Source organism: Asparagus officinalis, chromosome 5 (assembly GCF_001876935.1).
Source record: "Asparagus officinalis chromosome 5, Aspof.V1, whole genome shotgun sequence".
Classification (NCBI taxonomy): domain Eukaryota; kingdom Viridiplantae; phylum Streptophyta; class Magnoliopsida; order Asparagales; family Asparagaceae; genus Asparagus; species Asparagus officinalis.
In genome coordinates this window covers 114,675,569-114,691,772 of record NC_033798.1, presented here as the reverse complement: position 1 = coordinate 114,691,772, position 16,204 = coordinate 114,675,569, and the positions used below count along the sequence as shown (strand labels likewise).

The 16,204-nt window shown below is 40.1% G+C and overlaps 1 protein-coding gene across 1 annotated transcript; it reads left to right on the top strand.

Moving 5' to 3' along the window:
• LOC109840781 (trans-resveratrol di-O-methyltransferase-like) lies at window positions 10,254-12,596 on the top strand. The gene is made up of 2 exons (XM_020409543.1): window positions 10,254-10,857; window positions 12,105-12,596. Exons 1-2 carry the CDS (start codon window positions 10,321-10,323, stop codon window positions 12,408-12,410), a joined length of 843 nt encoding a protein of 280 aa, XP_020265132.1. The 5' UTR covers window positions 10,254-10,320; the 3' UTR covers window positions 12,411-12,596.

The window sequence follows — 16,204 nt, the reverse complement described above, 5'->3', positions numbered from 1 at the left end:
GTCGGAGAGTACCCCAAGCAATCCACCATCCAAGTTTAATTCCTAGTGATGAATCTCAAGTCGACCCATAATGTCATCTTAGGCAATACCGCCCTCCATCTTTTATGGGCCATCCCTTCGACTTACCACCAGATGTTGAAGTTCCTGACTCCTAATTGAGTCGGGATCACCAGGAGCAACCAGCGAGAGGCTAGGTCATGTTACCTATTCTCGACCAAGGGTAAGGGCGTGCAAGATGCCTTGCCTGTTGAGAAAGCCTACCTCTAGTTAGAGAAAGCAACGGAGCAGTAGAGGATGATGATGGTGGAAGATCTCTAGAAGATACCAATCAACCGGGAAGGGTAGAGGACGGTCAAGATTGGGTCCAGCTTAGTAGAGCCCTAACGGGGAGAGTTGATGGAGTTTTTACAAGCGAATGTTGATGTGTTCGCCCGGGGGCCCGAAGATATGTCGGGGATTCCACCCAAAGTGATAAGTCACGAGCTAGCTGTCGACAGGCACACTAAGCCTGTATGACAAAAGAAGAGGCATCTTGGCCCTGATTGACAAAAAGCGGTTGCCGACGAAGTCGAACCACTTCTTAGAGCTGGTTTCATCCGGGAAGTCCAATATCCAGAATGGCTAGCCAACATAGTGTTGATGAAGAAGGCATTGAACAAATGAAGGATATGCATGGACTTCACTAATCTCAACAAAGCTTACCTCAAGGACATCTACCCCCTGCCTCGAATCGATCAGTTGGTTGACGAGAGTGCGAGGCATGAGCCGCTTAGCTTGATGGACCCCTTCTCCGGCTACACCCAAAATTTTATGGCAGAACAAGATCAGGAGAAGACCTCCTTCATCACCGACCTGGGAACCTATTACTATAAGATGATGCCATTTGGATTGAAGAACGTCGGAGCCACATACAAGAGACTTGTCAACAAGGTCTTCGAGCACCAGATCGACCACAATCTGGGAGCTTATGTGGATGACCTTCTGGTGAAGTCAAAACAAGCGTCTACCTACCTATTAGATCTAGACGAGACCTTCTCCACCCTCTAGCATTACTGCATGAAGCTCAATACCACCAAGTATGCCTTTGGGTGCAATCAGGAAAGTTTTTGGGGTTTACGATCTCACAGAGAGGCATAAAGATTAACCTCGAGAAGAAAGCTGCCATAGAGCGACTGCTCGAGCCGCCCACCCTGAAGGATATCCAAAAGCTGAATGGGAAGATATTAGCACTGGGTCGATTCCTCTCCAAATCTGCCGAGAAGAGCCTCCCATTCTTCAGAACTTTGAGGGGAAGCAAAAAAGCTAAAGGAGAGCATGACTTGGATGGATTAATCCAGTGCAACTTCTAGGATCTCAAGGCCTATTTGAGTACCAAACCATTACTAAGCCAGCCCATAGAGGGAGAGACTTTGTACTTATATATGGCCATCTCATCCGAAGCTGTCAGCTCCATCCTTGTTCGAGAACAAGAGAATGTCCAGAAGCTCGTGTACTACGTGAGCCAAATTCTGAAAGCGGGCGAGCTCAACTACACCCTCATAGAAAAGGCTGTTGGCCTTCTTGTTTTGATGATGTTTAACAAATAATTTACTTCTAATGTTGTTTGTCTAGTATTTGTGTTTTCGTATTTATTCTAGGCAAACAACGAGTTAGAGGTTGGATGGATTGCTCCATAACGATCATATAAAATAGAGGTTGGCGGATTAGTAGGTGAAGCTATGCAAATTCAAGTTAAGATCCAAGTTCAAGCTTCATCCGCAAGTGTACCAAGTTGAGCTCATTGAAGACCTTCATCAAGCTTGGGTAATTTAGTTTAGGTTTTTATATTATGTGTGTTAGTACTCTAAGCTCAATCATACACACACACTTTTTATTGGTTTCTATGTATATATATATAGTTATATATACATATACATCTTGGTTTTTAGTTTTATCCACAAACAAAGTTTTTACAAATAAATTCCATTTTGGTTTTGTATATATATAGTTATAATGTGGATAAGTTGTTTTGGTTTAATTTCATAGATATGAAACAAATATATATATTCATATACATACTCACATGTTTCATATTCTATTGTATTTGTGAAAATATTATATTCATTGTTTATAGACTTCATAACAATAGCTTATATCTTTTATTAAGTCTAAAAAATCATTTTATAATGTTTCAAAACATAGTTAAGCTAAAATGTCAAAACTCATATGTTTACATTTTTATGTTTTGGACTATTTTGTAAAATGATGATATTTTTCTTTTGGGAGGTCCTTTTTGCAAACTAGTCTTTATAGCATGTTTATTATCATGTCTACAATTATTCCCCAAAGTTTTATATTTTTCTGAATTTATTTGATATTTTTAAACAGAGTTTTAAAATTGGAAAATCAACTTTCAAAACTGTCTTTTCATATATCAGTTTGCGGTCGACCGCCACGGTTGACCGCGCCTGTGTCTTTTGTTGAGTGGGCTGTAGAAACTTTCATGGTCGACCGCTATGGTCGACCGTCAGCTCAAAAATTCCCACGGTCGACCGCGTAAGTCTCTGGAAGTTTTCTGGGTTTCTTAGCTGGCTCGCGGTCGACCGCGAGTTTTCCACGGTCGACCGCCGTTCACCCCAACGGCTCTTTTTGTACAGATTTGTATTCCTGATTTTCTAGGATTTTTGTTGTTTTGTTTGGGGTGTTGGCTGTTGGTTTCTCTTCCTATAAAAACCCCTTAACCCCTCTTCTACCAACATAGATTTTGGAGAAAGTTTTAAACAAGTTTAAGAGGGTTTTACAGTTTGTTTAGTTTATTTTTGGGGTTTGCTTTTACAAAGAGAAGCTTGCATCATCTGTTGAGGAGTTCATCTTCAATATCTTCTCATCCTTTCTTTGTGTTTATAGAGAAGGAGTTCATCTTCAATATCTTCTCATCCTTTCTTTGTGTTTATAGAGAAGTTTTCTAACTCTTTTCTCTAACAATATTATTATTGATTTTCATATTCTTATTATTACTAGTTTGCTATTTGAGTTTAGTTTTGACTTATATCTCATTGTTACACACACCCACTTTGAGCTTATTGTATTTTCATATATAGTATATTTGGGTTGGTGAGAGTTGTAACAATTGAGTGTGAGCTTTCATTATGTTCTCATCTATATTAGAGGACAAATCATTTATTGTATTATGCTTATTGTGAGATTCACTTTGTAATATACTTGTACACCGAGAGAAGTATGTGGCGAAAGTCGGGGATCGTCCCAAGAGGAGTGGCGTCGGTTGACGAACCTAGGGAGAGGTTGTATCCGAGCACTTGAGGGAGACACGTCTAGTTCAACACTTGAGAGGGTGTAGAGTAGGATTACAAGAGTGTGTTAGTTGTAGAGTTTTCGGCAAACTAGAAAATCGTATTGTGAGGTGTAAACGTTGTTCGGGTAAACGTAGAAAACCCGATTGCGATAGTGGAGATCTCCTCGAGGTGAGGAGCGGAGACGTAGGTCGTGGGGACCGAACTCCGTAATCATATCGTTTGTTTGTGATTGCATTGGCGTACTTATTTTTATGTTCATATCTTATATCGCCTTTGTATATTGCTTGTTGATTATATTTCCCACTATCTAGTTTAGATTGTTTACCCTTGTGATTATATATCCTTGCTCATATATTTGTAATATCTCATTGCTAGGATATATTTATTTGTTCATATTGCTTATTCTTGCTTGTAACATATTATATATCTATCTTGCAAGAATAATTTATTAATTAGTTTTTAATTGGTATAAAATCGGATTAGATTAGCATAAGACCCTAATCACCCTCCCTATAGGGTCTAACAAAGGCTACCTTCACCCTCATCACCACCGCAAGGAGACTCTGTCCTTACTTCTAGGCCCACACTAAGATCGTATGGACAAGTCTGCCTCTGAAGAAAGCGCTGGCTAGCCCTAAAACTTCCCGGAGATTGGTCGCATGAGTGTTTACGTTGGGAATAATTTTCATTGCAACTTCCATTATAATCGTTTATTGTTTATAATGGAACAAAAGAGTGAGCTTTTTTTTAAAACTTCTCTTTATAAAGAAAACAGAAAAGAGAGGGTATTCCCTAGAAATACACGTAGAAACTATTCATTAGTCGCTGCTTGCGTGGGATGCCTGTGTCGGGGACGCTTTGATCCGTGGACCACCGATTCAATAATCCGAGTTGATCGTGAAGAAGGCTTTATGTTAATGTTTCATTTTAGAAACAAGAACAGAAATGGATATCTCACCAAGGTAAGATAAACACTCTTCCCGATATCAAATTGATGTTTGAGATAGAGGGAACGCCGAAGGCCTTTGAGATCTATCAAAAAAATGATGAAGAACTCTCTCTTTATGATTGAAGTTTGCCAAAATCACCGTCTCTCTCTCTGAAATTCGTGGGTACTTTCTCTCAGATCTGCCCGAAACCTCAGTACTCACCAGTCTCTTCCTCCTCATGCATATAGGCGCTAGGGGGTATTTATATCCCTTGGAAGCTGTTAATGAATATAAGAATTCGAAACCAACCATGATTTGGATGGATTTCTAGTTTATAATGGCCTCTCCATGTTTATGGATGTTCCCAAGCAATTATAGAGCCACGTGGATTGTACGAAACTCGAGAAAGTTGTTGAAAAATGTGTCAAGGGGTCCTACTATTTGTGAGACACCTTAACCTGTCTCAGAATCTGAGACACCATTGGTGTCTCGGAATTTGAGACAGCTCATGCTGTCTCACTGATTGTAAGACAGCTTTGGGTCTTGTTGTTTTGTCATTTCATGCGCTTCTTCGCTTCTTCTTAGCATTAGATGATTTTTCCTGAATTAGATGACGATGTTTTGTCATTTTGTGTTGTCTCACTGATTGTAAGACAGCTTTGAGTCTTGTTGTTTCGTGCGCTTCTTCGCTTCGTCGTTTCATACACCAGCAAAAGGTATGAATAAGAACCCTCCCCATAATTTTGATATTACGGCAGCTCAAGAAGTTGTCCTTCAAGGTTATTAGTGAAACCACATCCTGGACCAAGAGGCAATAGAGACTTAGGAGAGAAGGATAGACCAGGCAGCTCTAGAAATAGGACAAGAGAAAAAGAGATGAACCCAAGTTTCAGGTAGTTGATTGCAAAGAGGGTAGTTTAGATTACCAGTCCACCTTTTCTTAGCTAAGTTATCTTTAGTTTGGAGTCTTCCTTTGCTGAAAATCCAGAAAAAAAAACCTTCACTTTAGCCAAAATTGGAGAGTTCCAGATAAATCTGAAAAGGGAAGAGAAGATGCCTCTGCTGATGAGGAGAGAATAGAAAGATTTGACGGAGAACATACCTGAAGGATTATGAGGCCACCACAAAGAATCTTGAAGAGGAGAAACATTCGGCTGAAAGCCTTGAATGAAAGAAAGGAGATTTGCTATATCAGATTTATCCTCATCAGTGCTGCCTCTTCTAAGAATAGGTTGCCACCTCCAGAAGTTATGATGGAAAATACCATAAGAATAGATAGAACATATACGGGAGAAGGTGAGAAAATGAGCATTGGGAAATAAGCTACTGAGGGAATTTTCACCTGTCCATCTATCATTCTAGAAACTACATGTGAGACCACCACCTAAATTCCAACAGGCATGGCGGAAGAAGGCGGATTGAAAAGAATATAGATCCTTGATGAATTTTGAGGCAGAACACTTAGGAGGATAAGAAAATGGGTTAGAGTTGTTAGTTGAATAAAGAGAGAAGAAGACTCTGCTGATGAAAGAGTCCCTATCAAAAATTTTCCATAACCACTTAGAAAGGAGGACTTGGTTAAAGACATGGAGATTGATAACCCCTAAACCTCCTTCCCTCTTAGGTCTGCAGATAGAACCCCATCTGACCAAACATTTAGTGTTTGATGTCTGCTGTTGACCTCCCCAAAGGAAGTTTCTCCTAATTTTGTCAATCTCTTTTATGACACCAGATGACAATTTGAAAAAAGACATGTAGTATAAGGGAAGGGAGGAGAGGACAGAGTTGATCAGGGTGAGTCTCCCCCTATAGTGAGTTTTTTATTTTTCCATAGGGCAAGTTTTTTTGAGAAAGAGTCAAGAAGCAGTTGCCACTCACGCCTAAAGAGAGAGTCTCTTTTAAGAGGAATGCCAAGGTAAGAGAAGGGTAGAGAGCCAGCTGGACAATTGAGGATATCAGCTAATTGAGAGCCTTTGTTTGGGGTTCTGCCTAGGTAAAATAGGCTGGACTTGGAGTTGTTAATATTGAGACCAGAGATGCTTGCATAAATAAGAAGAACAGACTTGAGATTGAAGATATCATGCTACACATTTTTTTATTGAATCATATCTTATTATTTTTTTGTTATTATAGTAATTGTATCTTGTTCTTGATCACCTCTTCTGCTTCTGTCGTAAAGAAATTCATATGTTACCACATCTGAACGCTATTCATAAAAAAATAAATGGTGTTTTCTATAAGTTTATTTTCTATGGGGGAACAAACGTAAAGGCGGTTCTTTATCAAATCAATACACCAACCAAAAAAATCTCAATGACACCCACTTGTATGTTTCTTACGCCCACTTGTAGCTTAACACCTATGTGCCACCTAACGTGATGCATGCATATGCCCACAACTTCATATGGATCTCACATTACTATCTCGTTAGATAACATCATGAGTTACCTCAGCCGTAGCCGCCTCCTAGCCGCTACCTCTAGCCGCTCTATCCCCTCCTAACCCGCCTCCTAACCATCTCCTAGCTACCTCAACCACCTCCTACTGTTCTTACTATATGCTACTAATTATGTATATATTGTCTACTACTAGGCTACTAATTATGTGTATATATATCTTGAAACTGATCTGATGATCATATAAAGTTATCAATATTAAGTTCTCTTCAATATCAACTTAACATGGTATCAGAGCCATCCTCTTTATTCTAGAGAGACCACTCCTTCTCCTCCGGTCTCGGCACCACCGAGGGGTTTACCCACACTTCCCCTCGACGTCTTCGACTATCATTAGTCTCTCCTTCCTCACTAATGAACTGAAGTTTCATTACCCCTGCTCAACCATCGCTGCTACTCCAAATCGCCTCCCAGTTGCTCAACCATCACTGGTCAACCCTCTTCTTTGTCTTACTCCTCTTATTCTAGTTGCCAACAAACCGATCTAGCTCCCAAAGGGTCTCATTGTCCATCACCTCAAAGTCTATCTCAACCTCATCCACATTTTGTAATGTCTCGTTCCTCTTACTAACAATCTGCAACACTTTGGCCATCTTCTCGTCTGGAAAATTCTGGATGCACCAGTCGAGCCTATGCTTCTCCTCCAAGCTCATTGCCCTCTTACTGTTTGGATCATTCACCTCTGGATTCCAGGGCTACTCCATCGGCCACATTGTCTGGTGATCCTGCTGCCTCCACCTGATCCACGGGACTAGGCCTTGTTGACGGTGATGCTCCTCCCAAGCTCTCGTCAAAGCTCCTCTTGCCTCCCTGTTGACTCTCTCCAAGTCTGAAGCCTCTCAAGCTCCTCTAAGCTGAGCGTCGATCTCCCAAGCCCGAGATCTTGGGTTGAACTCCTAACCGAGATCTCCTCTTACAGACTATGGAAGATCCCTTGGCTCCTCGTCTCCGCCTCCCGAGATCTCGCATCGAACTCCTGACTAAGATCTCCTCTTGCAGATGACGACAGATCCCTTTGTAGCCTTTCTCGTCATTGTTGTGGTGATTTGCTCGTTCGTCGGCGTCACCATGGCCACCGATGCGCTTGCTCCCAGCCCGGCTTCTGCTGCTTTGGCCCTCGCCGCTCCGGTATCCGTCGCTTTTATCTTCTCCGCTGCTGCGATCTTCGTCGAAGCTCTTCGTCAGTGACAGATCTAGCCGGTTTGGGGTAGATCTAGGATTTCTAAGCTCGAATCTCAGTTTCAGCTTCTCCATTCTAAACAGCAATCAAATCATGTCAATGGGAGACATCGCCTACAGCTACGCTACTCTCATCCTCCACGATGAAGGAATCCCCATCATGGCGGATAAGATCTCGACCATGGTGAAGGCGGTCAACATCCAGATCATGTCCTACTAGGCGCCGCTCTTCGCTAGGCTGTTCTAGAACAGCAGCGACTGGGCCCCTCTTCACCGCCCTCGCCGTTGATGCTTCCAATCCCAACTCGCCCGTGACTATAACAGAGCGCCAGGTTGTAGATGATCTTGTCTTAGGCCTAGCTCATAACATTAGCTTTGGATCTTTCTTTGCCTTCCGCCTAATCGAGTTGTCATCCAGCAATAGCTGCGAGCTGCTCGCTTTTATGAGTTGAAGAGAAATGGGGGAGAGAGACTCCTTTCTCATTCATTCACCTACTCCTTTCCTATATTCTTCTCATTAATTAATAAAAATTGTTGGCTGCTACCTAATTACCTTGGGGCTTTTAAAACTTTGACCCACGTGATCACCTTGATGTTCGTACTCGCACTTTACAGCTCAAGTCCATTTGTTTATTTGGGCGTTCATCGCAAACCTCAGGATCGGCCTTATGGTACTGAACAATGGGTCGTTGTTGTTGCATCTGCTATAATAGAGACTGCTCCCGATGACTCATCTATTGATACTTCCTAGCGATCATCATACCGTTCAACAAAATATGACCTATACATGTAGTTATTCTTCTATTGAACATTAGTACGGCTGTTGGCCTGCAATCGAGCTCCTTATTCATATCGGTGACCTTTCAAAACCCATTGTCGTCATATCTGGAATTTCGGCTAAGACTCACGTCTCTTTCTTTTATGCGAGATATCTTCTTCACAGCCTCAACATCAACTATTGAGATTTTCCTCGCAACGAGCTTCTCCTCTTCACGGTCTCGACATCGACTCTGCCTCAACATCAACTATTGAGATTTTCCTCGCAACGAGCTTCTCCTCTTCACGGTCTCGACATCGACTCTCAATATCTTCTCCGTCGATGTACAAGCCTCGCAACGAGCTTCTCCTCTTCACGGTCTCGACATCGACTCTCAATATCTTCTCCGTCGATGTACAAGGATTTCTATCCTTCGCCGTTCAATCTCCTTGCTACTACAAATTTCTCCATTGATGTATAAGGATTATTATCCTTGTTGTTCATCTCGTTGACATTGAGTTCTCCTCCATCGATGCACTTGGATTCCTATCCTACCCGATCGATCATACAGCCATTAGGTTTCTCTTATAGGTACTCCTGGATTACATCCTATATTATATATCGATTTTGTCACAACAGTTAAGACTCTTTCATCGACTCTCAGACACGTGTCTTTTGCAAATACCCACTCTTCTTATCTAAACTCTCGGTGTTCGATCCACCGTGAGTTTGAAGGGGGGTGTTAGATAACATCATGAGTTACCTCAGCCGTAGACCTCCTAGTCGCCGCTCTAGCCGCCTACATGTGCAGCCGCCTCCTAGCCACCCTATCGTCTCCTAGCCATCTCCTAGCCACCTCAGTTGCCTCCTACTGTGCCTACTACTAGGCTACTGATTATGTATATATTGTGCCTACTACTAGGCTACTAATTATGTATGTATATATATATATATATATATAATATATATATATATATATATATATATATATATATATATATATATATATATATATATATATATATATATATATATATTATATATATATACTATATTAATATTTATATATATATATATCTTGAAACTGATCTGATGATCATATAAAGTTATCACTATCAAGTTCTCTTCAATACCAACTTAACATATCTATTATTACTTATATGGTTTATTTAGATATTAGTCTTTTTAATCTTTGAAATTGCGCAATCCCTTTAATCCCAAGGGATTTTGCAATTTGATCTCTCAATGAGTAAAATATCCCTCGGTTTATGTTTTTCCCCCGAAAACTATCTGTGTTTTAGAAAAACATTAGCTGACATGTATTTCGTCATTCGGGGGCCAAATTGAAAAGCCCTTAGGATTTGAGAGGCCTAGAACAATGTCAAAGATTTGAGGGACAAATATGGAATTGTTGAAGATTTGAGGGACTAACATCTGATAGTCCTACTTATATATTTGCACATTGGGATATAGAAAAAACTCACATATCCTCAACTTAATTCCTTACATGGATCTCACAAAAGAGAAAAGTGGAGATGAGCTTATGAAGGCCCAAGCATTGCTATGGACTCACATATTCAATCACATCGACTCCATGTCTCTCAAATGTGCCATAGAGCTCGGCATCCCCGATGCCCATATCCATTTCTGAGCTTCTCTCGGTCCTCCCAATATCACCATCTAAATCATCACATCTCCATCGACTCATGCGAATGCTAACTCATTCTGGAATTTTCTCTGAAAATGAAGAAAATATGTACTCTCTCACTCCTGTTTCTTCTATCCTCGTCCAAAACAAAAGCTTAGACTTGTCTGGTTTCCTACTAGCAATGCTGCATCCTTTTGTAGTGAATCCATTTCAATCAATGAGCGCTTGGTTCAAAAGTGACGGTGAACCTTCACCGTTCTCAGTTGAATATGGCTGTGGTGTATGGGAGATGACGGAGCGGAATTTCAATTTTAATACGGTTTTTAATGAAGGAATGGCAAGCGATTCAAACTTCTTGACGAACGTTTTGCTTGAGGAGTGTGGTCACGTGTTCGAAGGCCTGAAGTCGTTGGTGGATGTTGGTGGAGGAACTGGGTCTACGGCGATGGCTATCGCTGAGGCTTTTCCGACTGTGAGCTGCAGTGTTTTGGAGCTCCCTCAGGTTGTCAGTACAATAAAAGAGAAGGGGTGCGTAGAGTTTATTGCTGGCGATATGTTTGATTACATTCCCCCAGCTGACGCTGTGCTGCTCAAGGTAAATAGTGCATCTGGACAGTTCTATTTACAATTTTCTACGTGAACAGTTTAAGATGATAACCATGATTAATGCTAATTCTATGGTACTTATGATTATGCCTAAATGCAACTGAATACACTAATATTCTAGAATTTAATCATACAGGTGAAGATTTTGCCACGAGGTGTCATGGTCTATTAAAGTTATTAAATAACTTAATTTGTTTATTTATTTTGACTGATTTTCACTTTTATACTTTGTATTCATTTTCACTTGTCATGTAAGATAATTATGATAAATTAAATATTAATTGACAGTTGTTGCTATAGTGTTATTTGTGGAGTCTAATTCACATGGATCGAATATATATCATTGAGAGCCAAAATTAGACACAAAATGACACCCAGACTATAAAGAGGATAAACAGAAACCATATCTTATAAGTATGAATCTTCAACCACGTGTTATAATTTGTGTCAGGAAAGAAAAGTAAAGACGGTTGAGAGATTTGTTATAATCCTTCTTTGATAAGTAATGGAATCTTGGCCAACGGGTTGTACTTCAAGGATGATAGATAAACATATTGAATGCTGTAACTCATTAAGTATGTGTGTCAGTGTGTCTCTGTGAGCCCCCCCCCCCCCCCCCTCTCACCCCTCTTCTTAATGTTATTTTCCTTTTATATATATATATATATATATATATATATATATATATATATATATATATATTTATATATATTATATATATATATATATATATATATATATATATATATAATCAATATGAATGAACTTGTTACCACGCATAAGTTTTTGTGCTTGATAGTGATGTGTCTCCAACCCATTTGAAAATTGATCTCTCATTTGAATGAGTGGATATGAATAAGACATCTTTACTATCAAGCCCAAGAATTTGTGCTTGTACCAAGTGCTATTTTTTCTAATATAATAATGTAAACAAACAGCTCGCGAATATTTAATAATGGCTAGAGTTCATTACTAATTTTAGTTAAGTATACCCTCTCCATACAGAGTCTTGCGGAGCGCTATCTACTCCATACCATTCATGTTATGATCACTAACAATAGAATAGGGATTATAATTTGGCCAATCAAATAAAACATGAGAAATTGTTGCATGTCAAAAATAAAAAAATAAAATAAATAAAATAAACATATAATTTAGCCAATCGAATAAAACATGACTTCGTTTTACATATTTATCTCATTTCCATCTAATGGGTTTTTTGAGTATCACCTGCAGTGGATCCTTCACGATTGGAATGATGAGGAGTGCGTTAGTATACTAAAACGATGCAAGGAAGCAATTATTTCTAGAGAGGATGGTGGCGGCAAAGTCATTATTATTGACGTGGTGATGGGCTCCAACAAATGTTATGAGAAGTCGAACACATCTCAGATTTACATGGATATGTTGATGATGGTAATGTGTAATGGTGCTGAGAGAGGAGAACAAGAGTGGGAGAAGATCTTCATTGATTCTGGGTTTAAGGACTACAAGATAACACCAACTCTGGGTTTGCGTTCAGTCATTGAAGTCTATCCATGATTTCATGTTTTTTTACTCAGTCTTAGTTGTACTTTAAAAAAAATTAAGATTCTGGTATGTTCGACCGGCACTCCTACGCAAGGGTGTTTCTGTTAGATTTTTGCAAGAATTATGGCATTTATGTTGATTTCCTAGTATAAGTGTATTTGTAATCGTTCTCTGCAGATATAAGGCCATTTAGTTTGATTTTCAAATGCAAGGACAATTCCAAAATTTATGAGAATCTGACACGTACACACACACACACGGAGAAACCAAAGTATCTTCATTGCGGCAAATCCAAGCACACTAACTTTGACCTTTTTCTAGTGTGACATTTTCAAAATGGGTTTTGCTATGCGATTGTTAAAAAGAAGAGAGAAGAAGAGAGATAAAGAAATAAAGAGTAGTAGACAGAAAAGAGATGAAGAGAATAAAGAGTAGTAGGCATTCTAATCATCTTCTCCTCAAACCTTAAATTCGGAATTATTCTAGCCCTCCAACCAAACTATGTTAAGTATTAAATGGTTGAAGGGGTCAGTTACAAATGTAACCCGGTGAAATTATCTAATCAAAACCCATGTTGTAATTATAATAGAGTTTAACATTTGGGATAATAAAAAAACTCAAAGCTTAACAAACTTGTGCATCCATTACTGCGATCTGTCCCTGGATATGCACCAAAACTGGAAAAATAAGCTAAATATCTATTAACAATAGCGAAAATGGGGGAAAAGATCTTTGGTCTACTAATTATCTATTAACTATATCGAAAATGGAAAAAAAATGTTAGAAATTGAGGTTAAATCTAGAATTGAATAGTGAAGGATAAGGTGTTGTTATTTTAAAATTTCAATTAACTGCTGTGCGTTTGTGAAACGTTGTGCTTAAAGTAATATTTGGCCTACTCCGGTGCAAGGATCCCAAGACCAAACTGTTTTCAGGAACAGTAGTACAGTACTCTGGTGTGCACCAACCCAGTACTGTCAAGATCTCCTCAATCTATAAGACCTTTCAGTCAAGGCAAAAGATCTCCTCAATCTTAGAAACTTACGGTTCAAAACCTTTTGGTTTCAGGGTTCCTGCGGGCACAGTTTCTACAGCAACAGCACAACAACGTCAATCTGATGTTCGTATTCCAAGCTCGCGTGGGTATTCCGACGTTCATATTCTATACTGACGTTCGTATTCCACGCTCGCAAGAGAGTTTCCAACATTTTTTAAGAGCTGCCCAAGGGTGTTATTTATAGGCCTCTAAGGCCAGCTCAAGAGTCATTAGCAATTAATATGACTGTTACAATTCTTAATGACAATTAAGATTGTAACATCAATGCATTAAATTGCTCTTAATGTTAATATGACTGTTACAATTCTTAATGACAATTAAGATTGTAACATCAATGCATTAAATTGCTCTTAATGTTGTAGTAACTGCTGCATGTAGTAACTGCTGAACACGAGGCAATCAATGGACGCGTTGCTACGAAACGCGAGGGTCACGACTCAACAAATCAGACGAACCTCGTTTGACAAACGAATGTCGTCAACCAGGTGAACCTCGTATGACAGACGAACCTCGTCGAACAAGCGAACATAGTCAAACAGGCAAACCTCATATGACATACGAACCTCGCCGATCGAGCGAACCTTATCAAACAGGCGAACCTCGTCGAACGAACGAACATCGTCAACAAGCGAACCTCGTATGATAGGCGAACCTCGTCAAACGAACGAACATCGTCAAACAGATGAACCTCGTATGACAGATGAACTTCGTCGAACAAGCGAACCTTATCAAACTATGAGAACGCTAGGGTCACCCTCGTACGAATACGTAGCTCGTCCGCATGCTGCGAAGCAGCCTGCGAGGCAACCAACGTGGCGCCAAACAGCGCCACCTCACCCTGATGCCTCCATGCGGAGTGCAAAGTGCGCCTAACAAAGCGCCACTTAGCGTTTCAGCCCGATTAGCCCCGATCCCCGGCCCATTGGCCCACGGTCCACGACCCACTAGAACTTATGAGGGATTAATTCAATAAAACACTTCTCGGCTTGCCATTAGCAAGCCTCGAACAAGTGACCTTTCAAAACATAAACTTTCCACTAGGCTACTAAGCATTTATGAAAAGTACATGTAGTTAATATATATATAGTTTGAAAACTCATTTTGGAAAGCAGTTTTGACCAAAATATCCAACAATCCCCTATAAGTTTTTAAACTAGTGTCGTGTTATGGTGCCGTCGTTTCAATCGTTGCGCATAAGGTAGATGTCGCAAGGACTTGAATCCCCTTTAGACCAACTGAATAGAAGATAGATGTATGGTGTCACAGAGACTTGAACCAGCACATGTCTAAAATCCAGCGATCACACAAGATCAAACTTATCTATGATAGTTTTTACTTTGAACCACACTTGTCTTTGCCTTTGCAAATTTATGGCCCTGTGCTAGTCCTGGTTTCTGCTAGGGCTCTAGGTATCTTTCCACAAGACACCATAGGAGATGGTCAAATCTCCACCCAGGCATAGATGGGTTCTTTAGGTATGTTTCCTATCAAACATCTCGCATCCGAAATGCTTTGAACTCATTAAGGCTTAAGAGCCATCCTCTCTCATGATAGGATTCTAGGTGAGTCCTTTAGGCGTGTTTCCTATCTAACACCCCGCATCTGAAATGCTTTGGACCCATTAAAGCTTAACAGCCAAGCCCCTTTACATGATAGGATTATCGATGAGTCCTTTAGGCATGTTACCTATCCAACATCCAGCATCCGAAATGCTTTGGATCCATTAAGGCTTACGAGCCAACCTCTTTACATGATAGGATTTCACTTATAAATCTTACTTGACTTTTGAACCATTCATCTTGTCATTAGTAGCATAAGCTTTGAACTAATAACTTGACGAAATAGTAAGTATTTGTAAGACTCGCCAAACTTTGCAAATCTTACTTGACTTTTGAACCAGTTATCTTTATTATTAGTAGCGTAAGCTTTGAACTAATAATTGGATGAACATGGTAAGTATTTGTAAGACTCACAAAACTTTAAGACACATTGCAGTAGACGTCCTTTCGACTATGTCCTTTTTCAGACCTTTAGTCAAAGGATCAGCCACATTCTCTGAAGACCGAACGTTAATCACCGAGATGACTCCTTGGCAAATGAGTTCTCTCAAATAGCCATGTTTCAGACGAATGGTCCGCTTCTTTCCATTGAACAACGAGTTCGCTGTTACAGCACCAGTTGCCTGATTATCACAATAGATTGTAATTGCACCTTACAATTCTGTCAATGGAAGGTCTCGGAGAATACAACTGAGCCACTCAACTTCATCTTTTGCAGCACAGAGTGCGAAGAACTCAGATTCCATCGATGGCTGTGCAATCATAATTTGCTTCTTAGATTTCCACGAGATGACAACTCCGCCCATAGTGAAGACAAAACCTCCAGTAGATCTACACTCATCTGGTTCTGAGCACCAGCTCGCATCTGAATAGCCTTCGATTACAGCCAGATATCCAGTTTAGAATAGGCCCAGACCTATAGTTCCTTTCAAGTATCTCATCAATCTCTGGACAACATTCCAGTGAAGCTTTCCAGGATTACTTGTGAACCTACTAAGCATTCCTATAGCAAATGCTATATCTGGCCTTGTGCAGCTCATCGCGTACATAAGACTTCCAATTATCTTTGAGTACCTTAGCTGCTCTACTAGTCTTCCAGTGTTCGGTTGAAGCTTCTTGTTGTAATCATACGGCACTAACAGTTCTAGCAGGTCGTAGTAGTCATACTTCCTTAGCATGCTCTCGACATA

Bases quoted from the DNA above. Each gene is read 5' to 3' on its own strand.
- LOC109840781 (XM_020409543.1), top strand. From the start codon at position 10,321: ATGCGAATGCTAACTCATTCTGGAATTTTCTCTGAAAATGAAGAAAAT. The intron at 10,858-12,104 runs GTAAATAGTGCA...TATCACCTGCAG, and splicing joins CTGACGCTGTGCTGCTCAAG to TGGATCCTTCACGATTGGAA.